Source organism: Monodon monoceros, unplaced genomic scaffold, assembly GCF_005190385.1.
Source record: "Monodon monoceros isolate NGI ecotype Baffin Bay Population unplaced genomic scaffold, NGI_Narwhal_1 Super_Scaffold_2, whole genome shotgun sequence".
NCBI classification, from domain to species: Eukaryota; Metazoa; Chordata; class Mammalia; order Artiodactyla; family Monodontidae; genus Monodon; species Monodon monoceros.
In genome coordinates, this window is record NW_021703776.1 from 103,399,252 (window position 1) to 103,425,602 (window position 26,351).

The 26,351-nt window shown below is 42.9% G+C and overlaps 1 protein-coding gene and 1 long non-coding RNA gene across 2 annotated transcripts in view; one reads left to right on the forward strand and one right to left on the reverse strand.

The window, feature by feature from the left end:
- Positions 1 to 5,648: 5,648 nt before the first annotated feature.
- Positions 5,649 to 7,861, reverse strand: LOC114901924. The gene is made up of 3 exons (XR_003795317.1): positions 7,581 to 7,861; positions 6,799 to 6,913; positions 5,649 to 6,324 (listed from the first exon to the last, which is right to left on the reverse strand). It is a non-coding gene; the product is annotated as an uncharacterized LOC114901924 (long non-coding RNA).
- A 286-nt stretch (positions 7,862 to 8,147) lies between these two features.
- RNF32 (ring finger protein 32) overlaps positions 8,148 to 26,351 on the forward strand; it is a 38,799-nt gene continuing 20,595 nt past the window's right edge. Inside the window, 8 exon segments of the mRNA XM_029233652.1 lie at positions 8,148 to 8,244; positions 10,839 to 10,930; positions 11,714 to 11,996; positions 21,563 to 21,705; positions 24,605 to 24,637; positions 25,194 to 25,226; positions 25,228 to 25,319; positions 25,464 to 25,572. Of these exon segments, the coding sequence (XP_029089485.1) occupies positions 10,916 to 10,930; positions 11,714 to 11,996; positions 21,563 to 21,705; positions 24,605 to 24,637; positions 25,194 to 25,226; positions 25,228 to 25,319; positions 25,464 to 25,572 (708 nt within the window). The 5' untranslated portion in view covers positions 8,148 to 8,244; positions 10,839 to 10,915.

A 26,351-nucleotide genomic window follows, 5' to 3' on the forward strand; every position in this document is an offset into this window, starting at 1 on the left:
TAGATGCTTTACCTGTCTGATGGGGAAGAAAAGCAAGAATGTCTCCTCATTCCACACCTGTTCAACATCATACTGAAAGTCCTATCTAATGCAAAAAGACAATAAAAGTAAATAATAAAAGTATACAGACTGGGAAGGAAGAACTAAAACTATATTTGTTCTCAGAAGACATCATTGTCTATATAGAAAATCCCAAAGAACTAGCAAAAAGAAAAAGAAAAGTCCTGGAACTAATAAGCAATTATAGCAAGGTTGCAGGATACAAGGTTAATACACAAAAGTCAATCACTTTTCTGTATACCAGCAATGAACCAGTGGAATTTGAAATTAAAAACAGAAAACCATTTACATTAGCTCCAATAAAAATGATATACTTAAGTATAGATCTAATAAAATATGTATAAGACCTATGTATGGAAAATTACAAGACTGATGAAAGAAATCAAAGATCTAAACAAATGGAGAGATATTCCATGTCCATGGAGAGGAAGACAGTACGTTTAAAATATCATTTCTTCCCCAATTAGATCTATGGATACAACACAATCAAAATCCCAGCAAATTATTTTGTGGCAACCAACAAACTGATTCTACAGTTCATTTGAGAAGGCACAAGACCCAGAATAGCCCACACGGTACTAAAAAAGGAGAACAAAGTTCAAGCACTACCCCTCCCAACTTAAAAGACATATTATAAAGCTACAGTAATCAAGACAATGTGGTACTGGTGAAAGAATGGACAGATACATGGGACAGAATAGAGAGCCCAGAAAAAAAAAAAAAGGAATCTAGACACAGACCTTATATCTTTCACAAAAATTAACTCCAAATGGATAATACACCTAAATGTAAAATGCAAAAGTATAAAATTTGTAGACGATAACCTGTGAGAAAATCTAGGTGAGCTTGGCTTTGGCAATGACTTCTTAATAACAACACCAAAAGCACAATCCATGAAAGGAAAAAGTTTTAAAAGATGGACTAAAAATTTAAAACTCTGCTCTGTCAAAGGCACTGTTAAGGGAATGAAAAAGACAAGACACAGACCGGGGGGAAATCTTTGCAAAACACATATCTAATTATGGACTTATATTCAAAATATACAAAGAACTTTTACCACTCAACAATAAGAAGGTAACCTATTTTTTTTAATGGACAAAAAATCTGAACAGACACCTCACCAAGGCAAATGTACAGATAGCAAATAGGAATACTAAAAGATGCTCAACATCACCTGTCATAAGAGAATTGCAAATTAAAACAAAAATGAGATGCCACCACACACCTATCAAAATGGCTAAAATTCAAATAACTTACAATATCAAGTACTGATGGGCATGTGGAGCTGGTGGGGATTCAAAAGGTACACTTTGCGGGCTTCCCTGGTGGCGCAGTGGTCGAGAGTCCGCCTGCCGATGCAGGGGACGCGGGTTCGTGCCCCGGTCCGGGAGGATCCCACATGCCGCGGAGCGGCTGGGCCCGTGAGCCATGGCCGCTGAGCCTGCGTGTCCAGAGCCTGTGCTCCGCAACGGGAGAGGCCGCAGTGGTGAGAGGCCCACGTACCGCAAAAAAAAAAAAAAAAGGTCCACTTTGGAAGACTATCTGGCAGGTTCTTACGAAGCTAAACATAGTCTTCATATAATCCAGCAAAATCCAAAGGAGTTGAAAACTTAGGTCCACACAAAAACTTGCACACAAATGTTTACAACAGCTTTACTCACAATCGCCAAAACCTGGAAACTACCACGGTGTCCTTCATTAGGCGAGTGGTAAACAAACTTGGTACATCCAAACAATGGAATATTACTCGGCAGTAAAAAGAGATGAGCTATCAAGCTATAAAAAGACATGAAGGAAACTTCAATGCATATTGCTAGTGAAAGAAGCCAATCTGAAAAGGCTACATACGGTATGATTCCAACTCTGTGAAATTCTGGAAGAGGCAAAACTATAGACAGTACAAAGATTAGTGGTTGCCCGAGGTTCTGGGGGAAGGAAGGGAGAGATTTTTAGGGCAGTGAAATTCTGTGAATGATACGGTGATCGTGGACACATGATGTTATGCAATTGTCAAAACATTTACAACTGTACGAAAAGAGAAGTGATTTCTTAAACTATACACTTCAGTTAATCAGAATGTATCAACACTGGTTGGTTGATTGGGACAAATACAGCATACAAATGCAAGATGTTAATAACGGGAAGCTGTACAGAAACGCTCTGTATTATGTGCTTATAATATATTCAGCGTCAAGGGCCGTGGTAAGACAGGCAGGAGTAAAATGTGCATCGAGTAGGACTAAGAATATTCTTCAGGTAAATTAACATATTGAATATGTGAGGAGGAAGTAGAGGAGGTTAAACTAGGAAGAACCACTCTGACCCTGCCTCCAGCCCATCAGCACAGAGCTCAGAGCCTTGGCCGATGGGCAAACTCAATCTGTGTGGACCAAATGTATTAAGAATCCATACTTTCCCACCGCCAGTCTCCAAGAATTTGTCTCTGCTGTAATAGTGGAAAAAACTCCTCCTCAACCAGGAGACAAACTCCAACTACCAGTTCTAGGTTTTGGACACTTTCCCTGTGCAGCAAAGAAGTACACATCTGACTCCATATTGAATCTAAACCTTGTGCTCAGTGGCCTGTGCTCGGTCATGCTGGCTCTGCACCTTTTGTAAAAGAAGGTTGCCTAGAGCCTGAAATATATATTGTACATAATAGCCCTTTCTCAATGCTCTGCCTCCCAGGCTTGACCTTTAAAGGTGTAACACTTTCCATTTATGTAGAGGTAAAAAGTGTCAGAACGGAAAGTAACAATTCTCTTGCTGGAGGTTTAAAGGAACCCTGTGAACAAAGGATTCTGGCACCAAGAAGTCTACAACAACCCCTCCTCTTTTAGCAAAATCGAAGCCTGAATGCTAACTTGGGTACAACGGTTCTTGGGACACGAGTCCACCATCTTCTCAGTCTGCTGGCTTTCTGAATAAAGTCACCATTCCTTGCCCCAAGACCTTGTCTCTGGATTTATTGGTCTGCTGTGCGGGGAGCAGTATGCGCTTGGACTCAGTAGCGCCTGCATTGCTCCTACACAGACAAAATATAGTATAAGATTTCCCCCTCATATAAGTGTTTCCCGTTAAATAGCCGGCCCTTCCTGTCTTTGGCTGCCCCTCCTTTGAGATGTGTGGGCACCATCACCCTCCTTGTCACAATGTTGATGCCTGGATCGCTAAACTATAGCACCACACAGGAGGCTTCTTTCTTCAGCACCGTGGAGAACAGAACACGGCGTGCTCGTTCCAGGCACACCTGTGTCCGCTGTGCAACCCAGCAAAGCAGCCAGACCCAGCTTGTCCTCTCCATGCGCATCTAATTTCCTCTCAGTTCCTTTTGTAAGGCCAACTGGCCCGAGGCAGGGGAACACAATCAGATTCACAGGTTGCATCAGACCGAAATTCTCCGGACCACCCAGTTCCAGAAACTGCCCTGGAGACATTCCGAACCACCCAGTTCCAGGAACTGACCTGGAGACTTTGAACCCAGCCCAGCCTTCCCGCCTTTCGAGGGGCGGGACTAACGGTCCCCCAGGATACCCGAAAAGACCACCAAATAAGGAATACCCTGCGCCCTCCCAGATTCACCACACCCCTTTCCCTTCTTCCCCTGTAAAATCTTGCCCAACCCTCGCCCGGGTGCGACTTCTCTGGCCCCTTTCTCTCGGACCAGTGAACCTCGCCCGGGAGCGCTCCCTAATAAAGCTCACTTGAAGCTTTCCTCTGTTTCGCGGTGCCGTTTGTTAAGATCCGACCTTACACCTTTCTCTTCAGACCATTCCCAGAACATCCAATTCATGTTTTTGAAATTCTAAAATATATTAATCATGCAAGTGTAAGCAGATAGGGTAGGGGGACCCCAGAGAAAGGGAACAGGCATGGTTTTCTAGACATAAGAGAAGCCACTTTTGGCCTGAGCCATTTTGTGATCTAAGCCTGGCTACAATGCTTGCCTTTGAACAGGTCTCACTAATGACTGATCTTAAGGGAAGTGAGGGCCAAAGGAAAAGCAGTCAAGAAACACTAGTTCATGGCTTCCCTGGTGGCGCAGTGGTTGAGAGTCCGCCTGCCGATGCGGGGGGCACGGGTTCGTGCCCCGGTCTGGGAGGATCCCACATGCCGCGGAGCAGCTGGGCCCATGAGCCATGGCCGCTGAGCCTGCGCGTCCGGAGCCTGTGCTCCGCAACGGGAGAGGCCGTAACGGTAAGAGGCCCACGTACCGCAAAAAAATTTAAAAATTTTTTAAAAAAGAAACAATAGTTCATCCATAAAACAGAGTTCCTCCTCAAGGGGTGTACGTAACAATCTGATACAGTCATTGAGTTCTGCGGAAATTAAGGCCCCCACCAGGTACAGGACGGGATGATGACATTGACGCTCAAAGAGCATGACTTTGATAAACTAAAGCTTGGACTCTGTCAACCTTCGCCCCAATTCTCCTCTGCTCAAGCCCCTTCATGAATATGCAAGTACCCTTAGCTTAAAACTTCCCCAACTTTGCTGTTTGGGGAGACACCACTTTGGGAAAGATCCCCAGCGTTCTCCTTACTTGCTGCAAGTACAGGAAGTCCCCTACATACGAAACTTCAAGTTGCGAACTTTAAAGATGCAGACGTGCGTCGCATGTCCAATCACGTACGTTAGTTCACGTGTCTGGCATCATCTGTAAACGCTGGGCACCTAGGCTAACTTCGTTGGACTTACAAACAAACTGGACTCAGCGAACACGCTCTTGGAATGGAACTCATTCGTATGCAGGAGGCTTTCTGTAATAAGTCCTTTCTTCTCCCGCTCTTTGGCTTGGTTGTGTCTTTTGGCTCAACACCCACCGAGAGGTGAACCCAGTTTTCAGGTAACACGAGTGCTTACATAAAGGGCACTGGACAGTACTTTGGAAAATGTACTCGGGGTTTTCAGAGGATGCAAACACACTCTGCATATGGCAATTTCTTAAGCCCATCTTGAAACAAACAAACAAAAACGCTAGAAGCGTTAACTACAAATCACTGACAGCACGCTTTTGGGAGTGAGAAAGGTGGGTTATACAAGTTATTGAACCCTTCCCATCCAAGAATGTCACGTTCTGATGACAGAACACTCTATCTGGAGGAGGGGTGAGGAACATGGTCCTCATAACATCTTCAAATAACAATCATGTCAGCTATGCTTTCTGTCAAGAATTACAAAGTAATAATTGCAAGACTAAGTTTTTAAGCAAATGCCTGCAGAAAAATATTCTGTGTAGCTAAGAAGAAAGACCCATTTCTTTAGGATAGAAAACATGCAGGTAGTAAAACTGTCCTGAAATTTTAAACACTTGGATGGAGGGAAGGAATTTTTAAAATGGGAATTTTTCTTAGATGCTTAAGTTCAATAAAAATACCTTAAAATGGATATAAAGATTAGCAGGCACCGAACTAAGCAGTTCACATACGTATGCCGTCTTAAGCTCACCAGAGCCTTAAGGTGGTAATAATATACCTATTTGTCATGTGAATTCTTCCCATTACAAGTAACAGAAAACCAGACTTCAACTGGCTGAAGCATAAAGGGAATTTATTCACTCAGGTAAGTGGAAAGACTCAGAGCTGGGCTACCTTCAGGGCTTAAACTATCTCACCAGGGCTTGGACTCTGTCCAAATCTCTGCCACTTCCTGTATAATCCTCCTTCGGAGGTTCACGATGGCCCCCAACAGCTTCAGGCTCTCACCTTGTAATGACAAGATAGCCAGCACAGCTGCAGTTTCACGTCTTTTCTTGTTTCTACATTCAGTAGGAGGAATTAAAGGAATTTTCCAGTAGCTGCCACAAATATACTGAGTCCATCTGATTAGCCCCACTAGGTCCTATGCTCATTCCAGTTACAGTAAGTCCTCTACATACGAACCTTCAAGTTTCGAACTTTCAGAGATGCGAACGTGCGTTCACACGTCCGATCACGTAAGGTAGTTCACGTGTCTGGCGGACGTTGTCACATGCGTGCATCCTCTACAAGGGGCTGTGCTTTTGTGTACTTCACTGTACGGTACTGTATAGAGTGGAGCAGTACAGTACCTTTATTTCTAGCCCAGGATGTCCAGAAGCAAGCGTAAAAGCAGCGGTGGTGTAGCTGGTACTGCTAAGAAGAGATTCACGATGCAGGAAATGGCAAGGGGATTTTCTTTATTTGAGGAGGCACTGTGAGTTTTTGAGGGACAGGACCCAAACGTAGAACGGCACACGAAGGTTGCAGCAGCCCTTCAGAATGCAATCCAGTGCTACCGCGTCACCTATGACAAGAAAAACAGAGCTACTACCCAGACATTACTGGATCATTTTTTCAAGAGGGTAGATAGAATTGAATCCAGCAAGGAACCAGAACCTGTGCCATCAACGTCAGGCGTGAGTGACACTGCAGCTCGCCCTCCGTCCCCTATTGATGATCCTTCAGCTCTACCGTCTCCCACCTCCTCTCCCTCCTCCAGTCAGTAACTCTTCTTGCCTGTTCACTGGATGCCAGGCCCTGTGTGTCACCTGTTGTTCTGTACTACTGTACTTTTCAAGGTATTGTACTATAAGATTGAAAACATTTTCTTCATTCTTTGTTTTTTATGTATTCTTTATGTGAAAAGTATTATAAACCTATTACAGTGCTATATAGCCGATTGTGTTAGTTGAGTACCTAGGCTAGCTCTGTTGGACTTACGCACTGGACTTATGAACACACTCTCAGAATGGATCTCGTTCATATGTAGGGGACTTACTGTGAGTCACTATGGCCAGGGCACTGAGATTTTCTGATGAGCTGAAGCTGGGCATATGTTCCATCCCAGGACTGAAGCATCCCCAGGACAACTGGTGGAGAAGGGCTCGTGGATACTGAGGGGAGAAGTAAGAATTGTCCCCTTTACGCATAGAACCCAAAAGTAAGATCTACCTATCTGAATCCAAAGCTTTCCCACTCTTTCCTCTGTGCTCTGAGTCACAAAACAAAAGGTCCTGAGGACTAGTGACCCTTACTTGTCTCCTAGACACATCACCAACTGGAATGTAAATCAAGATTACAATATTTGTCGGAAAAGTTTGAAATATTATGTGAAAGATTATGAACTTCATTATGAACTTAATTTGGCTTTATCAAAAAAGTTTACCTTGTTTTTAGTCTGTTTCAACAAACTTCCAAATAGGAGTGGCCATCTTAGAAAATTTAATTCCATTAGGAAAAAAATTATCTTCAATAAAGCTTCAGATTATCTTGTTTCATCAGTATATCATTTACTCCAATGTACATCAAAAACTTTAACTTTTAGGCCTTTAACAATCAATGACGTATTTCCAATCAACTTGGTAACTTCTTTAGACCTCACTTTCAGAGAAGTGAAAAAAAGAAAGGACTATTTGCATTTTGTATTTTTTCTCTGTACTTTCAGCTGAACTTCATTTCAATAAAAGTTTAAATAGCACAGCTGAGTCACTGTCTCAACAAACTTCTATTGGCCTCTGCGTTGGGCCACGATGAAGCGTTAGCGACTGGATTTAAGCTTACCTCCGTCAACTAAAAAATTCAAATATAAGAAACAATGGTTTTCGGACACTGGACAACGGGCAGCGCAGGATGTGATGCTTAAAGAAGGGAAAGGAAGTGGGCCAGGCGTGTCCAGGCTACACCCGAGGCAGGGCCAGCGGCCTGGCTGCCTGGGCAGTCAGGGCTCCAGGACCCGCAGCAGGGCGCGATCCGGTCGCCGAAATCCGACGAGCGCTAAGCGAAGGAAACCACGGAGCCGGGGAAGTCGAAGACGCGCCCCACGTGCGTCCGCGCCCCGCACTCCACACTCCGCCCCCGACACTTGCGCGAGCGCGCGCGGCGGCGAGCATGCGCGGCGCGGCCCTGTGCGGCGCGCAGCAGATGAGCATGCGCGGTGTAAAAGCACCGCCCGAGCGATAGAGGCTTCTGTACTGTGTGCAGGGCAGAGCCGGTGAGCATGCGCAGTGTGGCTGCACGAAGGGCGGGATCTGCGAGCATGCGCAGTGTGGCAGAGCCGCAGCGGGCTTCCGGAAAGTGGTGCTCAGCGTGGGGCAGGACTGGGCCGTTGAGCATGCGCGCTGGCGTGTGACCGGAGCGGCGGTGGTTGCTAGGCAACGGCGAGCCGCAGAGGAGGAGGGCGTCGGCCGCGGTGTGTGTGCAGAGGGCGGGGTCGGTTCCGCTGCAGGTGCGGCCCCGGGTGGAGTAGGGTGGAGGGGTTGGGATGGGTTGGGGAGGGCAGGGGAGGGGGCGCCCTGGAGGCGGGAGCGGCCGGGACTGTCCTGTGCAGCCCCAAAGGTCCTCGGGTCCCCAGGGCAGCCCGCCTACTCCGTGGCCATCCCTTGGGAGGGCCTAGAACGGTCACTGAGAACCACAACCAGACCGTTACTGAAAGGGGGTCCACTGTTAACACATACAGTTGACCCTTGAACGAGGATGTGAACTGCGGGGCCCACCTGCAGCCCATACCCGGATTTTCTTCAGTAAATATGTACCGTAGTGCTACACTCTCCCTGGCGGAGGACGGGGGTCGGGTGGAGGCTGATTCTGGGACTTGAGCATCCTGGGGTTTTGGTGAAAACCGGCGGGTCCTGGAACCAGTCCCACGGATACCCAGGGACAGGAGGACTGTCATTCTACAACTGTTTCTGTGCTTCTGGCCAACCTGGGTGGAATCTCATCAAAAATGTAAAACAAGGAATTCCTAAGTTATAAAACCTGGCAACACATGTGCCCAATTGGCTTTTAAAAGCTTTCTGTGGTGTTGCTGTGTTTTTAACTAGCATGTTTATAAATTAGCTTAAAGTCACTTAGACAAATCGGTAACAATTTTGCCACCACAGTGGTATCTTTTTACCAAACCCTACCTCTTTTAACTAATTGTTAACAATGGAATTTACGAAGAAAAAATATTCCTATTAAGTTTAGCTCTTAATACTGGGTAAGGATTAAGTTTCTAACCGTAATGCTGCCACAGACTAATGATAATAATTTTGGAGGAGTCAGTAATCTCTGGATATGTTTTCTCCTTTTAAAATAAAGTTGGACTAAATTGTTGAAAATAGTTTCTAATGTTGAAATTTAACGACACTGTAGGACTTACAAGGGGCACAGTTTTTAGCAGCTCTTGATGTTAAGCCCAGTGGCTTACAGCGTAGACACTTGAGATAAAATTGTTGACTGCAGATAGCTAGCTATGATTATTAAACAATTTTTCGGATGATGCAAACTATATTCTGCCAGGTTGTAGGCATTTTGAAAGTAGAAGATTCTGTTAGTGATCTTTCAGCATTTTAAATACCTTCTACCATTTCTTCAGCCTGGACTGTTGTGATGAAATATTAGATGGAAACTCCTTCATTCTCCTCTTGATGCCAGAATTGAAGGGGAACGGGGTTGCCGTAGAAGCTGTCACCTCACTGCTAAGGGGTCTTGGGGATCTCACAGACTCCTTTCCACTGTGCTTGCTTTCCTCATTCTGCACTCACCCCTTAGGAAGCTCATTCTGTGGGACTAACTGAATGTAGGTGTTGATCCTGAGATACATGTTTGGGATTAATTTGTCTCTTGTCTTACAATCAAGCCCTCAGCAGTACTCCCTAATTACTCCAGCAGTTTACTGTTCCTCCCTATCCCAATATATTTTGTACTCTTGTCTTCATAAGATATACCCTTGTCTAAAAACTAAAAGGACCAATTCCAAATTCTTCCACCAGCTTTTTTTGTGTGTGTGTGGCTGCGTTGGGTCTCCGTTGCTGCGCGCAGGCTTTTCCCTAGTTGCGGCGAGCGGGGGCTACTCTTTGTTGCTGTGTGTGGGCTCCTCATTGCGGCGGCTTCTCTTATTGCGGAGCACAGGCTCTAGGCGTGCGGGCTTCAGTAGTTGTGACACGTGGGCTCAGTAGTTGTGGTTCGTGGGCTCTAGAGCACAGGCTCAGTAGTTGTGGCACGTGGGCTTAGTTGCACCACGGCATGTGGGATCTTTCCACACCAGGGCTTGAACCCGTGTCCCCTGCATTGGCAGGAGGATTCTTAACCACTGCGCCACCAGGGAAGCGCCTTTCCATCAGCTTTGAAGGGAACTGGATCAAGCATAACTGTTTACAGAGTATCTTCTGTGTAGAAGGACCTATTTTAGATACTTTACAAAGGTTGTCTCATTTAATCCTAACAGTAACCCTGCAAGGAGAGCGTTATTATATCTGTCTTGAGGTGGGGGAGCAGACTCAGATATGCTGCGTATCTTGTATAAACAGGTAGAGCAAGATTAGAAGCCATGTATGTCTCTGTTGTGGACAGAGTGAAGTCAGACAGTATTCCTCTTACATCCCAGAGCGTCCACTGTTCCCTTCTCTAAACCATAAACACCTGCTGAGTTCTGGAGGGCCTGTGCTTTTCTTGTACCTGTGGGGTAGCATGTTCATTGCCTGCTCTCTGTCCTTCAAATCCCTCTTCTAATCGTATCCCTTTAAGAGGTACTTCACTTACATTCTCTGATCTTTGTAGTCTGAAATTCTGTTGTGTCCACGTATAGTAACATTATATTTAGCAACAGATTGTTCTCATTCATATTAATAGTTCCCTCCGACTATCAGGAGAAGTGCTTGAGGACAGGTGAATCAAGTCACGACCGCCTTGAGTTCCTCCGGGATCAGAGCACAGAGCTTAGTGCTGTGCTGGTGTGCACTCATCGTCAGTTAGACTCCCCGTATTTCTCTTCCCCGTAAGCTTCATCAGAGACTTTAGGTACACTCTAACGCTGGCTTTCTGTTGGCTTTTTTACAGTAGAAGAATCAAAGGACTGGGATATGAAATGATGATATAATTTGATATAGCCAAGAAACCACTTCTCCTGGGTCAGCATGTTAAAAAATAAGGTACACAATCCTTTTTCAAACATACACATTGTTTTACTCGTGAATATATATATATATATATATTTTTTTTTTTTTTTTTTTTTTTTTGTGGTACGCGGGCCTCTCACGTTGTGGCCTCTCGTGTTGCGGAGCACAGGCTCTGGACACACAGGCTCAGCGGCCACGGCTCACCGGCCCAGCCGCTCCGCGGCACATGGGATCTTCCCGGACCGGGGCACGAACCCGCGTCCCCTGCATCGGCAGGCGGACTCTCAACCACTGCGCCGCCAGGGAAGCCCCGCTCGTGAATATATTTTAATTCAGCTATTTGACAGTATAAAAAATAGTTTGCAAACCTTGCTTCAGTGAGAAACTGTCAGCTGTAGTACTTGGTGTAAGCATCTCTTAGCTGCATGGAAATTGTATTTTGTATAAGTTTTCACTAAAAAAGCATACACTTAAATGCAAGGTTCTCTTTAATGTAACAGAAGTAAGCTTTGCCTGGAGTCTAATTATAGTGAAACAGAATGTGCTCAGGCACGCACAGCTTATATATGTCAGAATGCATTTATTCATATTACGATTAAGGCCTTAGTAATTAAGTGAAAAGATGTTACTATGTCGTTAACATAAATGGTGAGACTGGGCTTTGCTCCCCTGACTTGGGTAACGATGGGTGAAGCATTCTTTACTACTGGATTTGGTCTGGTATGGCATCAAGGTTGAGTGTTAGAGCATAAGCTTTCTTGTAAATGGTACATTAGATAATGTTCCGCATGTAAGGCTTTTTTCCCCACTTTCTAGGGTCATTCATCTAAACAGGATAACTTAGCAGTCACTGCAGTGGCTTTACAAGATCACATGTTACATGATCTTCAACTTCGAAATCTTTCAATAGCAGATCATTCTAAGACAAAGGACAAATGTACAAATGTACATTCTTGGACAGAGAACAGATCCAAGTCTCTAAAAAGAAATACAAAAGCAATAATAGATACTGGACTTAAAAAAACCACACAAGGCCCCAAAGCGGAAGATCCAGAAAAAGAATACGTTCTTGATCCAAAACCACCACCACTAACTTTAGGTAAGCTAATCTTCATTCATATTTTGACTTATTAGACCTAAAGAATCTGGTTGAGATTAATAGTACCATTTTCTCTGGTACAGAAATTATTTTAACTTATGATCTTACAGAAAGATATGTCTGTACTGAAGTTTAAAAGTGATAATGGGGCCAATTTGAGTAAGAAAATGAAGATAGTAATGATAAGTAGAGTAAGAATCAGTAAAACAATAAAGTAGATATCCATTAACCTACAGTGACATAAATAAATAACTGAAGAAATAAATAAGTAATGGGGAAGGCTCTTTCTTACCGTATAATGACAACTATAAGTATAGTAGACCAGAACTAGAAATAGAAAATCACCATGTGGTAAAGACCACACTGATAACAACCATCTGAGGACACTGGAACTAGCAGGGGAGTCGCGTTGAGACACAGGTCGGGGCACAGCCTCATGGCATTACCCCAGGGACCAACTCACCACAGGAGAAGCGCCAGCACCTTTACCAAGTGACAAAGTCCAACGCCAGGCTCTCAGAAACACGCAGATCCCTCCTAGGGCGTTCTCGCCAAAGATGCATCTCCAAGTGTAACTCTGAGGAAACCTTAGATGACCCAGGTGGAAGGACATTCTACACAGTTCCTGGCCAGTGCTCTGCAAAAGCGTCAAGAGAAGCACATAAAGACTGAGGTGCTGTCCCAGATCCTGGGAGGCCAAGGGGACAGGCCAGCTGAGCCCTGTGAGTGATCAGGGTCAGAACAAAACGACGTCAGTGAGACAAGAACGACATCCTGCGGGGAGTATAGATTAATCAAGAGCGTTGGATCAACATAAATTGCTAGATTGGACCACTGCACTCAGGTCGTGTAAAATGTGAACATCTGGGGAGGCCGAGTGCAAGGCACATGAGGATTCTTTACACAGTTTTACAACCGTTTACAAGTCTGAGATTATTTTAAACTGCAAAGTTAGGAAAAGAAAAGGTTTTGATTTTTATTTCTTATTTTTATTTTTAGCAAGGGAGGCTGGGAAGTAAGGTCCAGCTGTGTGCCCAGGAGGAGGGGAACAGGCTGGTGAACATCAGCTAGCTTCTGCCATAGATTCAAAGGATAAAAAGGGTTTATCCCTGTGAAGAACAGAGGAAGAATGTTCTTGACGGAGGAGAAGACAGAGGCAGGGCTCTGAGGCAAGAGACCTGGGGCATTTGAGGAGCTGAAATAAGAACAGAGTGGCGGAGCCTGGTGAGCCAGGGTGGAGGAGACTGGGAGAGCAGGGAAGAAACGCGAGGGGTCAGATGAGGAGAGGGGCTTGGGGTTTTAAAATTTTTGTTGTGGTAAAATATACATTACATCTGCCCACTCTCACCACTATTATTCAACATAGTTTTGGAAGTCTTAGCCACAGCAATCAGAGAAGAAAAATAAAATGAATCCAAATCGGAGAAGAAGAAGTAAAGCTGTCACTGTTTGCAGATGACATGATACTATACATAGAGAATCCTAAAGATGCTACCAGAAAACAACTAGAGCTAATCAATGAATTTGGTAAAGTAGCAGGATACAAAATTAATGCACAGAAATCCCTTGCATTCATATACACTAAGGATGAAAAATCTGAGAGTGAAATTATGGAAACTCTACCATTTACCATTGAAATAAAAATAATGAAATACCTAGGAATAAACCTACCTAAGGAGACAAAAGACCTGTAGGCAGAAAATTATAAGACATTGATGAAAGACATTAAAGATGATACAAATAGTTGGAGAGATATACCATGTTCTTGGACTGGAAGAATCAACATTGTGAAAATGACTATACTACCCAAAGCAATCTACAGATTCAATGCAATCCCTATCAAATTACCAATGGCATTTTTCACAGACTAGAACAAAACATTTCACGATTTGTATGGAAACACAAAAGACCCTGAATAGCCAAAGCAATCTTGAGAAAGAAAAACGGAGCTGGAGGGATCAGGCTCCTGGACTTCAGACTATACTACAAAGCTACAGTCATCAAGACAGTATGGTACTGGCACAAAAACAAAAATATATATCAATGGAACAGGATAGAAAGCCCAGAGATAAACCCAGCCACATATGGTCACCTTATCTTTGATAAAAGAGGCAAGAATATACAGTGGAGAAAAGACAGCCTCTTCAATAAGTGGTGCTGGGAAAACTGGACAGCTACATGTAAAAGTATGAGATTAGATCCCTCCCTAACACCCTACACAAAAATAAACTCAAAATGGATTAAAGACCTAAATGTAAGGCCAGACACTAGCAAACTCTTAGAGGAAAACATAGGCAGAACACTCTATGACATAAATCACAACAAGATCCTTTTTGACCCACCTCCTAGAGAAATGGAAATAAAAACAAAAATAAACAAATAGGACCTAATGAAACTTCAAAGCTTTTGCACAGAAAAGGAAACCATAAACAAGATGAAAAGACAACCCTCAGAATGGGAGAAAATATTTGCAAATGAAGCAACTGACAAAGAATTAATCTCCAAAATTTATAAGCAGCTCATGCACCTCAATAACAAAAAAACAAACAACCCAATCCAAAAACGGGCAGAAGACCTAAATAGACATTCCTCTAAAGAAGATATACAGACTGCCAACAAACACATGAAAGAATGCTCAACATCATTAATCATTAGAGAAATGCAAATCAAAACTACAATGAGGTATCACCTCACACCAATCATAATGGCCATCGTCAAAAAATCTATAAACAGTAAATGCTGGAGGGGGTGTGGAGAAAAGGGAACACTCTTGCAGTGCTGGTGGGAATGTGAATTGGTACAGCCACTATGGAGAACAGTATGGAGGTTCCTTAAAAAAGTACAGATAGAACTACCATATGACCCAGCAATCCCACTACTGGGCATATACCCTGAGAAAACCATAATTCAAAAAGAGTCATGCACCAAAATGTTCATTGCAGCTCTATTTACAATAGCCCGGAGATGGAAACAACCTAAGTGTCCATCATCGGATGAATGGATAAAGATGTGGCACATATATACGATGGAATATTACTCAGCCATAAAAAGAAATGAAATTGATCTATTTGTAATGAGGTGGATGGACCTAGAGTCTGTCATACAGAGTGAAGTAAGTCAGAAAGAGACAGACAAATACCATATGCTAACACATATATATGGAATTTAAGAGAAAAAAATGTCATGAATAACCTAGGGGTTAGACAGCAATAAAGACACAGACCTACTGGAGAATGGACTTGAGGATATGGGGAGGGGGAAGGGTAAGCTGTGACAAAGCAAGAGAGTGGCATGGACATATATACACTACCAAGTGTAATACTGATAGCTAGTGGGAAGCAGCCGCATAGCACAGGGAGACCAGCTCGGTGCTTTGTGACCACCTAGAGGGGTGGGATAGGGATGGTGGGAGGGAGGGAGGTGCAAGAGGGAGGAGATATGGGGACATATGTATATGTATAACTGATTCACTTTGTTATAAAGCAGAAACTAACACACCATTGTAAAGCAATTATACCCCAATAAAGATGTTAAAAAAAAAAAAAGAGAAAATATACATAACATCAAATTTACCTTTTCAACTATTTTTAAGCACACAGTTGAGTAGCATTAAGCGCATTCCCACTGCTGAGAGACCATCGCCGCTGTCCGTCTCCAGGACGTTTTCATCTTCCCAAACTCTGTCCCCGCCCCCAGCCTTGGGCAACCGCGAATTCACTTTGTGTCTCTACGAATGTGACTACTTTAGGAGCCGCGTATAAGAGCAGTCATACGATACTTGTGCTTTTGTGCTTATTGCTTTTAGCATAACATCTCCAAGGTCCGTTCATGTTGTAGCACTATCAGAATTTCATTCTTGTTTAGGATGGAATACCATTCCATTGCCTGCATATAGCACATTTGGTTTATCCATTCCATCAATGGACACTTGTTTCTCCCTTTCGGTTACTGTGAATAATGCTGCTGTGAACATTGGTGTAGAAATACCTGCTTGAGTCCCTGCTTTCAGTTCTTTGGCGAATACACCAAGAGGAGGAGTTGCTGGATCATATGGTAATTCTATATTTAATTTTTTGATGAAGCACCATGAAGTTTTCAGTGATGCTGGGTATGGAAAGTAAGTTTGGCTGGGACCTTGCGTCCGAAGGCAGGTGATGGGTGGCAGAGGAGCTGAAGGCCTGTGGGCAGGAGCTGAACCACAAAGAGGGAGCCTGAGGTTGCTGCAGTGCCCAGTGGACACTTTATCATTCTCCCCGGAACTGCTAACCGTGCTAGTTCTGTCCTAGACACGGCATCTCACAAGAGAGGCACAGGCTTGGAGAATGTGACAGTGATTTAGTGACTGTCTTCCATGTGCAGGTACAGTTTACAGAAATGATCAAGCAGCCTCGGAACAGTCACCTGAGCAGGGTAGATGTAAATTAGACATCAGGAAGAGAATCCCAATTTGGAGTAAATGAGTCATTCTTTCAGGAGCTCTTATTTTAAAAATCTAATTAATATGCATATTAGTTACTAATGAGGTTGGACCACATGCTCTTTTTTTTTTTTAACGTCTTTATTGGAGTATAACTGCTTTACAATGGTGTCTTAGTTTCTGCTTTATAAAAAAGTGAATCAGCTATACATATATCCCCATATATCCTCCCTCTTGCATGATCACAAAGCACTGAGCTGGTCTCCCTGTGCTATGCAGCTGCTTCCCACTAGCTATCTGTTTTACATTTGGTAGTGTATATATGTCCATGCCACTCTCTCACTTCGTCCCGGCTTACCTTTCCCCCTCCCCATGTCCTCAAGTCCATTCTCTACGTCTGCATCTTTATTGCTGTCCTGCCCCTAGGTTCTTCAGAACCTTTTTTTTTTTTTTTTTTTAGATTCCATATATATGTGTTAGCATACGGTATTTGTTTTTCGCTTTCTGACTTACTTCACTCTGTATGACAGACTCTAGGTCCATCCACCTCACTACAAATAACTCAATTTCATTTCTTTTTATGGCTGAGTAATATTCCATTGTATATATGCGCCACATCTTCTTTATCCATTCATCTGTCATGGACAATTAGGTTGCTTCCATGTCCTGGCTATTGTAAACAGAGCTGCAATGAAGATTGTGGTACGTGACTCTTTTTGAATTATGGTTTTCTCAGGGTATATGCCCAGTAGTGGGATTGCTGGGTCGTATGGTAGTTCTATTTTTAGTTTTTTAAGGAAACTCCATACTGTTCTCCATAGTGGCTGTATCAATTTACATTCCCACCAACAGTGCAAGAGGGTTCCCTTTTCTCCACACCCTCTCCAGCATTTATTGTTTCTAGATTTTTTGACGATGGCCATTCTGACCGGTGTGAGATGATACCTCATTGTAGTTTTGATCTGCATTTCCCTAATGATTAGTGATGTTGAGCGTTCTTTCATGTGTTTGTTGGCAGTCTGTATATCTTCTTTAGAGAAATGTCTATTTAGGTCCTCTGCCCATTTTTGGATTGCACCGTTTGTTTTTTTGATATTGAGGTGCATGAGCTGCTTATAAATTTTGGAGATTAATCCTTTGTCAGTTGCTTCATTTGCAAATATTTTCTCCCATTCTGAGGGTTGTCTTTTCATCTTGTTTATGGTTTCCTTTGCTGTGCAAAAGCTTTTAAATTTCGTTAGGTCCCATTTGTTCATTTGTTCATTTTTTGCTTTTATTTCCCTTACTCTAGAAGGTGGGTCAAAAAGGATCTTGCTGTGATTTATGTCACAGAGTGCTCTGCCTATGTTTTCCTCTAAGAGTTTGATAGTGCCTGCCCTTACATATAGCTCTTTAATCCATTTTGAGTTTATTTTTGTGTATGGTGTTAGGGAGTGTTCTAATTTCTTTTTCTTTTTTTTTTTTGCGGTACACAGGCCTCTCACTGTGGTGGCCTCTCCTGTTGCGGAGCACAGGCTCGGAACACGCAGGCTCAGCAGCCATGGCTCACGGGCCCACCCGCTCCACGGCATGTGGGATCTTCCTGGACCGGGGCACGAACCCATGTCCCCTGCACCGGCAGGCGGACTCTCAACCACTGCGCCATCATTCTTTTACATGTAGTTGTCCAGTCTTCCCAGCACCACTTATTGAAGAGGCTGTCTTTTTTCCATTGTATATTCTTGTGTCCTTTATCAAAGATAAGGTGACCATATGTGTGTGGGTTTATCTCTGGGCTTTCTATCCTGTCCCATTGATCTATATTTCTGTTTTTTGTGCCACTACCATACTGTCTTGATGACTGTAGCTTTGTAGTATAGTCTGAAGTCCAGGAGCTTGATCCCTCCAGCTCTGTTTTTCTTTCTCAAGATTGCTTTGGCTATTCAGGGTCTTTTGTGTTTCCATACAAATCATGAAATGTTTTGTTCTAGTTCTGTGAAAAATGCCATTGGTAATTTGATAGGGATTGCATTGAATCTGTAGATTGCTTTGGGTAGTATAGTCATTTTCACAATGTTGATTCTTCCAATCCAAAAACATGGTATGTCTCTCCATCTGCTTTTATCATCTTTATTTTATCAGTGTCTAATAGTTTTCTGTTTACAGGTCTTTTGTCTCCTTAGGTAGGTTTATTCCTAGGTATTTTATTGTTTTTGTTACATGGTAAATGGGAGTGTTTCCTTAATTTCTCTTTCAGATTTTTCATCATTAGTGTAGAGGAATGCAAGAGATTTCTGTGCATTAATTTTGTATCCTGCTACTTTACCAAATTCATTGATTAGCTCTAGTATTTTTCTGGTAGCATCTTTAGGATTCTCTATGTATAGTGTCATGTCATCTGCAAACAGTGACAGCTTTACTTCTTCTTTTCCGATATAGATTCCTTTTAGTTCTTTTTTCTTTTCTGATTCCTGTGGCTAAAACTTACAAAATTATGTCAAATAATAGCGGTGAGAGTGGACAGCCTTGTCTTGTTCCTGATCGTAGAGGAAATGGTTTCAGTTTTTCACCATTGAGAATGATGTATCATGTATCATTTAAAGCTTGTGTTTCCTTATTTATTTTCATTTTGCATGATCTGTCCTTTGGTGAAAGTGGGGTGTTAAAGTCCCCTACTGTGATTGTGTTACTGCCGATTTCCCCTTTTATAGCTGTTACCATTTGCCTCATGTATTGAGGTGCTTCTATGTTGGGTACATAAATATTTACAATTTTTATATCTTCTTCTTGGATTCCCTTGATCATTATGTAGTGTCCTTCTTTGTCTCTTGTAATAGTCTTTATTTTAAAGGCTATTTTGTCTGATATGAGAATTGCTACCCCAGCATTCTTTTGATTTCCATTTGCATGGAATATCTTTTTCCATCCCCTCACTTTCAGTCTGTATGTGTCCCTAGGTCTAAAGTAGGTCTCTTGTAGACAGCATATATACGGGTCTTGTTTTTGTATGCATTCAGCCAGTCTATGTCTTTTGGTTGGAGCATTTAATCCATTTACATTTAAGGTAGTTATTGATATGTATGTTCCTATTACCATTTTCTTAATTGTTTTGGGTTTGTTATTGTAGATCTCTTCCTTCTCTTGTGTTTCCTGCCTAGAAAAGTTCCTTTTGCATTTGTTGTAAAGCTGGTTTGGTGGTGCTGAATTCCCTTAGCTTTTGCTTGTCTGTAAAGGTTTTGATTTCTCTGTCGAATCTGAATGAGATCCTTGCTGGGTAGAGTAATCTTGGTTGTAGGTTTTTCCCTTTCATCACTTTAAATATGTCCTGCCATTCCCTTCTGGCTTGCAGAGTTTCTGCTGAAAGATCAGCTGTTAACCTTATGGGGATTCCCTTGTATGTTATTTGTTGTTTTTCCCTTGCTGCTTTTAATATTTTTTCTTTGTATTTAATTTTTGATAGTTTTATTAATATGCGTCTTGGCATGTTTCTCCTTGGATTTATCCTGTACGGGACTCTCTGTGCTTCCTGGACTTGATTAACTATTTTCTTTCCCATATTAGGGAAGTTTTCAACTATAATCTCTTCAAATATTTTCTCAGTCCCTTTCTTTTTCTCTTCTTTCTCTGGAACCCCCATAATTCGAATGTTGGTGCGTTTAATGTTGTCCCAGAGGTCTCTAAGATTGTCCTCAATTCTTTTCATTCTTTTTTCTTTATTCTGCTCTGCAGTAGTTATTTCCACTATTTTATCTACCCCATCACTTGTCCGTTCTCCTGCCTCAGTTATTCTGCTATTGATTCTTTCTAGAGAATTTTTAATTTCATTTATTGTGGTGTTCATCATTGTTCGTTTGCTGTTTAGTTCTTCTAGGTCCTTGTTAAATGTTTCTTGCATTTTGTCTATTCTATTTCCAAGATTTTGGATCATCTTTACTATCATTATTCTGAATTCTTTTTCAGGTAGACTGCCTGTTTTCTCTTCATTTGTTTGGTCTGGTGGGTTTTTACCTTGCTCCTTCATCTGCTGTGTGTTTCTCTGTCTTCTCATTTTGCTTAACTTACTATGTTTGGGGTCTCCTTTTCACAGGCTGCAGTTTCGTAGTTCCTATTGTTTTTGGTGTCTGCCTCCAGTGGCTAAGGTTGGTTCAGTGGCTTGTGGAGGCTTCCTGATGGAGGGGACTGGTGCCTGTGTTCTGGTGGATGAGGCTGGATCTTGTCTTTCTGGTGGGCAGGACTGTGTCTGGTGGTGTGTTTTGGGGTGTCTGTGAACTTCGTATGATTTTAGGCAGCCTCTCTGCTAGTGGGTGGGGTTGTGTTCCTGTCTTGCTAGTTGTTTGGCATAGGGTGTCCAGCACTGTAGCTTGCTGGTCATTGAGTGGAGCTAGGTCTTAGCGTTGAGATGGAGATCTCTGGGAGGTTTTCACCATTTGATATTACGTGAAGCTGGGAGGCCTCTGGTGGGCCAATGTCCTGAACTCAGCTCTCCCACCTCAGAGGCTCAGGCCTGACACCTGGCCAGATCACCAAGACCCTGTCAGCCACGTGGCTCAGAAGAAAAGGGAGAAAAAAAAAAAAGAAAGTTATCAAAATTAAAAAATTACAAAGTAATTTAAAAAAGAAAAAAATAGAAAGAAGAGAGCAGCCAAACCAAAAAACAAATCCACCAATGATAACAAGCACTATAAACTATACTAAAGGGCTTCCCTGGTGGCGCAGTGGTTGAGAGTCCGCCTGCCGATGCAGGGGATGTGGCTTCGTGCCCTGGTCCGGGAGGATCCCACATGCCGCAGAGCGGCTGGGCCCGTGAGCCATGGCCGCTGAGCCTGCGCGTCCGGAGCCTGTGCTCCGCAACGGGAGGGGCCACAACGCGGGAGGGGCCCGCGTACCGCAAAAAAAAAAGTGATATCAGTCCGGCCTACGTTATAGAATCATGAAAATGAAATAGATATGGGGAATTCTTTGTAAATAAAAGCCTAAAGCATAAATGTAAGATAGTATTCTCCTTGACTTCTGTGCACCCGTAAAAAGCAGCATTCTAAATATGGTGGAATAAAGTATGCAATGGAAATGTTTTGCTTTAATATTTGCAAAATAATGTCATTAAAATTATGCATGAGTTACCATATTCTAAAAGAGATTTAACTCATATTTCATATTGTTTTAACTTCAGCACAGAAGTTGGGCCTCTTCGAGCCTCCCCCATTGCCACTGTCATCAGATGAATGGGAAAAAGTGAAGCAAAGATCCTTCCTGCAAGGGGAGTCCATGCAGCCGTGCCCAACATGCAAAGAAGAATTCGAACTTCGCCCGCAGGTGTTTAGCGTGAGCTTAGATAAGCAGGCCCGTGGGGCATTCTCTAGTGACTGGACTCTGAACTGGGGCTAAGGGAGTCCATGCTTCATTTTCCAGTCTCTTCCTCCTATGTGACCCTCAAAGACTTACATTTTGTTTCCATTAATTAAAGTATGTGTGTGAGAAAGAGCTAAACACCCTCATAAAACAGACTTATTTACTGAATACTGTTAGTTCTCAAGTACAGAGTTTGTACAAAAGGAATGTTCCCACTCCGCTGGCTGTGAGCAGCTGGGGGTGAGTGGGGACGCTGCCGGCAGGGCACCGAGGGCAGAAGGGTGGGGAACTTTTAAGTTGTTTTGTGACTTGAAACCATAAAAGAAAAACCAAGCCTGAATATCTCCAAAGAACCTGTGGAAGGATCTTTAAGTAAAATCTTTTAACAATCTTTATTCATGAAAGTTTACCATAGTAAGATTGATGATAATATGCAGAATATACAATCAATCTATGTCATAGGGGTTTTTTCTATACATACTTTGTCTGCCTAATTAAATTTTAATCTCCTGAAAGTTAGGGACTCTGCTATTCTTAGATTTTTTTTTTTTTTTTGAGCTAATGGCCGCTGTGTAGTGATTTCTCACATGCATATAGCATTATGCTTCCTACACAGAGGCACTTGGAACTTTGCTTTAAAAAATACAGCAAATGCAGTTAAAGGCAGGCTTAAAATTCACAGCTTAGGAACCCCAGCTTTACTTACTATACTGGCACGTAAACCCTCAAACTTAATTTGCTTTAATAAGTTTCACTGTTAATGAGTTAGTTCACAGTCATACAATTTTGTTCTTTACTAATTTGAACTCACATGTTATTTTAAACATACTTATTATGTTCCAGTTCTCTATCAGAACCTAATCTTACATATATGAAAGTTGGATATTTCAGAAAGATATTAGCCCTTAAAGCACAGAAATACCTCTAGGATGATTTAGCATTTTAGTAGCAAAAGAGCTAATAAAGCCACAAGGAATCTTTCTGGCCCCAGCAGCCTCTTTCTTAATTATGCTATAAATATCTAGCCTGACTGTGGTATGAAGAATGAAAGTTTGAAGTTGAATATCTTAAGGGGGAATCAGGATGCAACATGCCCACCATTTCTTCCATGTTGTTTTTTATAAATTTCTCACTATAGCATTTTTGGTTATAGATATAGACACGTGTTTATTTTGCATTTCTATTTATTGTTCTCATGTTTAGCTTTTTCCTTAGTCATAAACAATAGTTGGCATTTTCCCGACATTTAATGATTTGAGAAGGCTTTGGTTAATCTCATGTGTCTCTGAGGTAGGCATTATACCCCTTTAACAGATGAGGACATAAACAATTCACGTGATCCACGGTAGGCCAGCTCAGGAAGTGTGCTTGGGACAGCTAGAATCTAATCTGAACTTCTGGGACATTTTTAGTGTATTCACCAAGGCTGAATCATTTATTTTTGTTATCTCAGACAGTGTTTGCCAATAACAAATATTTATGGACATTTAAAAGTATATATATATATTTATATATATATATAAATATATATATTTTTTTGTTTGTTTGTTTGTTTTTTGCAGTACACAGGCCTCTCACTGCTGTGGCCTCTCCCATTGCGGAGCACAGGCTCCGGACGCGCAGGCTCAGCGGCCATGGCTCACGGGCCCAGCTGCTCCACGGCACGTGGGATCCTCCCGGACCGGGGCACGAACCCATGTCCCCTGCATCGGCAGGCGGACTCTCAACCACTGTGCCACCAGGGAAGCCCTAAAAGTATATTTTAAATATACAGAGTAAAATATTATTCAACATAGATCATCAAATGTCTGTTGATAGATGAAACACTCTGAAAGATGATTCTATTGACAATGAGCAATTGAATGCACGAAAGGCTGCTGTTAGATTCAAGGCTGGTAATTAAAAAGGACCCTCATTACTGAGTTTTTCCAATTTAGGGTTATTGGTGGCACGCAGTAAGTTTCAAGGAAAGGTTTTAAAACTTTCTAAGTTCTATTTGTTCTGATATTTCTTCCATTCTTCCCATTAAAGAAGAAAAGTGTAGACCAAACGAAGGCACGGTGGCGGGGGGGGTCACTTTGAAACTGGAAAGTTTCACCAGGATCACGTGGCCCTGGGAAGGTGGAAGCCTGCTCTGCTGGTGAAATGCCTCTGCCGCCTGTCTCCGTCCCACACATTCGGAGAGAGGCCGCGGGCGCCTGAGTCGCTTCGTGCTGGCTGTCCTGGTCTCACGCCTCCCTGGCCTTTCCTTCCAGAAGAGCCAGCTACCTTTTTCTTCGTTCAGTCCAAGCTCCTTTGTCACAGCCCAGAATGTCATCACTTGGTGGAGAATTTGGGTCACAGGAAGGTGGAATTTTCTGGAGACCACACTTTCCCTGCATTTAAAAAAGAAAAAGTGATTCATATGTCTCTAGGGTGTACTGCTAATTAAATTCAAGAGTGCAGTTGAGTTGAACAAAGCCCTAAGGAAAGATATTTGTTTTCCCTTCTCTGCTCCCCGCCCCCCAGCCTGGGTCCTCACCAGCGTGCACTCTCTCTTTGGATCTGCCCAGAAATACTTCTCTTTTGTAACTGTTTCCGTTTTAAATATACACTCATTCTACAGCAAACTTCATGTGTTCGTTTGATGTTTCAGATTGTTAAGTTAGTTTTTCTTGTTGAGATTATATACCTGTGCTATGCTAAACTTAAACGCTAAATATTGTAAATATCAAAGTTGTTAATCTGCTTTGTAAATTTGTCAAAGAAACAACACAGCCTACTCTTTAAATAGTCAGAATTTTTCTTTTAATTAATGCATTTATGCTGCTTCTCTTTTAAACTAATTTAAACTTCAAACATCTCTTTGTCTTCTCGTGAACAGGTGCTGCTTTCATGTTCCCATGTGTTCCACAGGGTGAGTAACCCGCGTCTGTCCCATCCTGAAGTGCTCGCAGCATCCTTGTAGCTCAGAGGGGTGGAGCCTCGTCTCTCTCACTTAAAGGCTCCTCAAAGGAACCATTTATTTTATCCATAATCACCATTTATGCTTAGAAATATGACTTTAGGCTAGAGTACAATTCATCCTGTTTTGAAAATGGTGAATTTTCTGTAGCAAAAGAGCCACAGATGTTTGTATGAGAGAGTGTGGCTGGTAAGGTACGTCAGAGTGGGTGACAGCTCTCGTCCTCGGAGTTCACTGCGCAGTCGCCCGTATGCAGGGACCATCCGCCTTCACGTGAGGTGTTCCCAGAAGTTTTTGATGTATCTGCATGTATATTCTTATAAAATACCATTTTTGGAGCAAGTTTCAGGAGGAAGGTGTTAACATCTGATGAAACTTCTTCCCTTCATAATCTGAATTGGACTGTCTCATAATTATGAGAGAAAAGAACACTATAATTAGATTAGAAGTAAAAATGTTGTTTATAAGTAATTACTCGTAAAATTTTAAGCAAAATGTTTTTCTTCAGGCATGCCTTCAGGCTTTTGAAAAGTTCGGAAATAAAAAAAACCTGTCCTCTCTGTAGAAAGAACCAGTATCAAACCAGAGTGATTCACGACGGGGCCCGACCCTTCAGAATAAAGTGTGCGACCAGGTGAGGGGTCCCCGAGCCGCAGGAACGTGCCTGCCCATCTGAGAGGGTGCTCGGAGGCCTTTGGAAGCTGCTGGGGGGTCTTCCCTGTGGCCTGGCCGCGTCCCGGGGCTGGCACGGCGGGGCTGATGGGGTTCTGTGCTCCAGGATCCAGGCCTTCTGGAGGGGACCCGTGGTCAGGAAGTGGTACCGGGAGCTGAGGAGGATGGTGCCGCCCACGGACGCCAAGTTGAGGAGAAAGTTCTTTGAAGCAAAGGTGGGTGTGGCCCTCGACGCTCCGGGCCGGGTCCCTGCCAGTGACTCATGGGTCATGGAGGCCAGCGAGGCCGTGAAACCCTGAGCCTTACTTCAGTTTGGGGCTTTTTACAAATGGTTGAGATGCGGGCACCTTAAACTGGCTTTCTAACCCAGTCGGTCCATACTTTCAGATTTCCTCTTCTAGTCAAATCATAAATTCATAAAATTGGAATAAGGTTAAATTCAAAGCAACTTCTGTTTGGCCATTTTATGACAGTTGTTTAAATAAACATCCCCTGAGAAATGGAAGGGAACTTAAAAAAAGAAAGAAAGGCCCGCAGTGCTACCATTTTATTGAGGACCTCCTGGGGTCACCAAATGCGAGCATTTTAGAAATAAATAACTTCAGTTTCCACCTTTCTTTTAACCATTCTTATCTGTACTTTTCGGCTTGTTTGACAACTTTCTGTTATGTGCCTCATACAAAATGGCCGGGCCCAGAAGAAGGAGCGGCTACCCGGGCCGCAGTCCCCGGTCTTCCGTCCCCAGCTCAGCGGCTTCAGGCCAACAGCTGCAGCTGTGGCCTCAGAGTCCGCGCCTGTGATGTGAAGGCAGTAACCCCACCCTGCAGAGCTGCTCCAGCCCTGACCCATAGCACACAGTAGGCACCGGAAAATTTGTATTTATTACAAATGTTAACATATTGTTCAAGTTAGTCTTTATGCTGTTTTAGATTTAGTGCTATAGTCCACGTTTCTTTAGGATAGCACTGTATGAGAGTATGCTATTCTGACGATG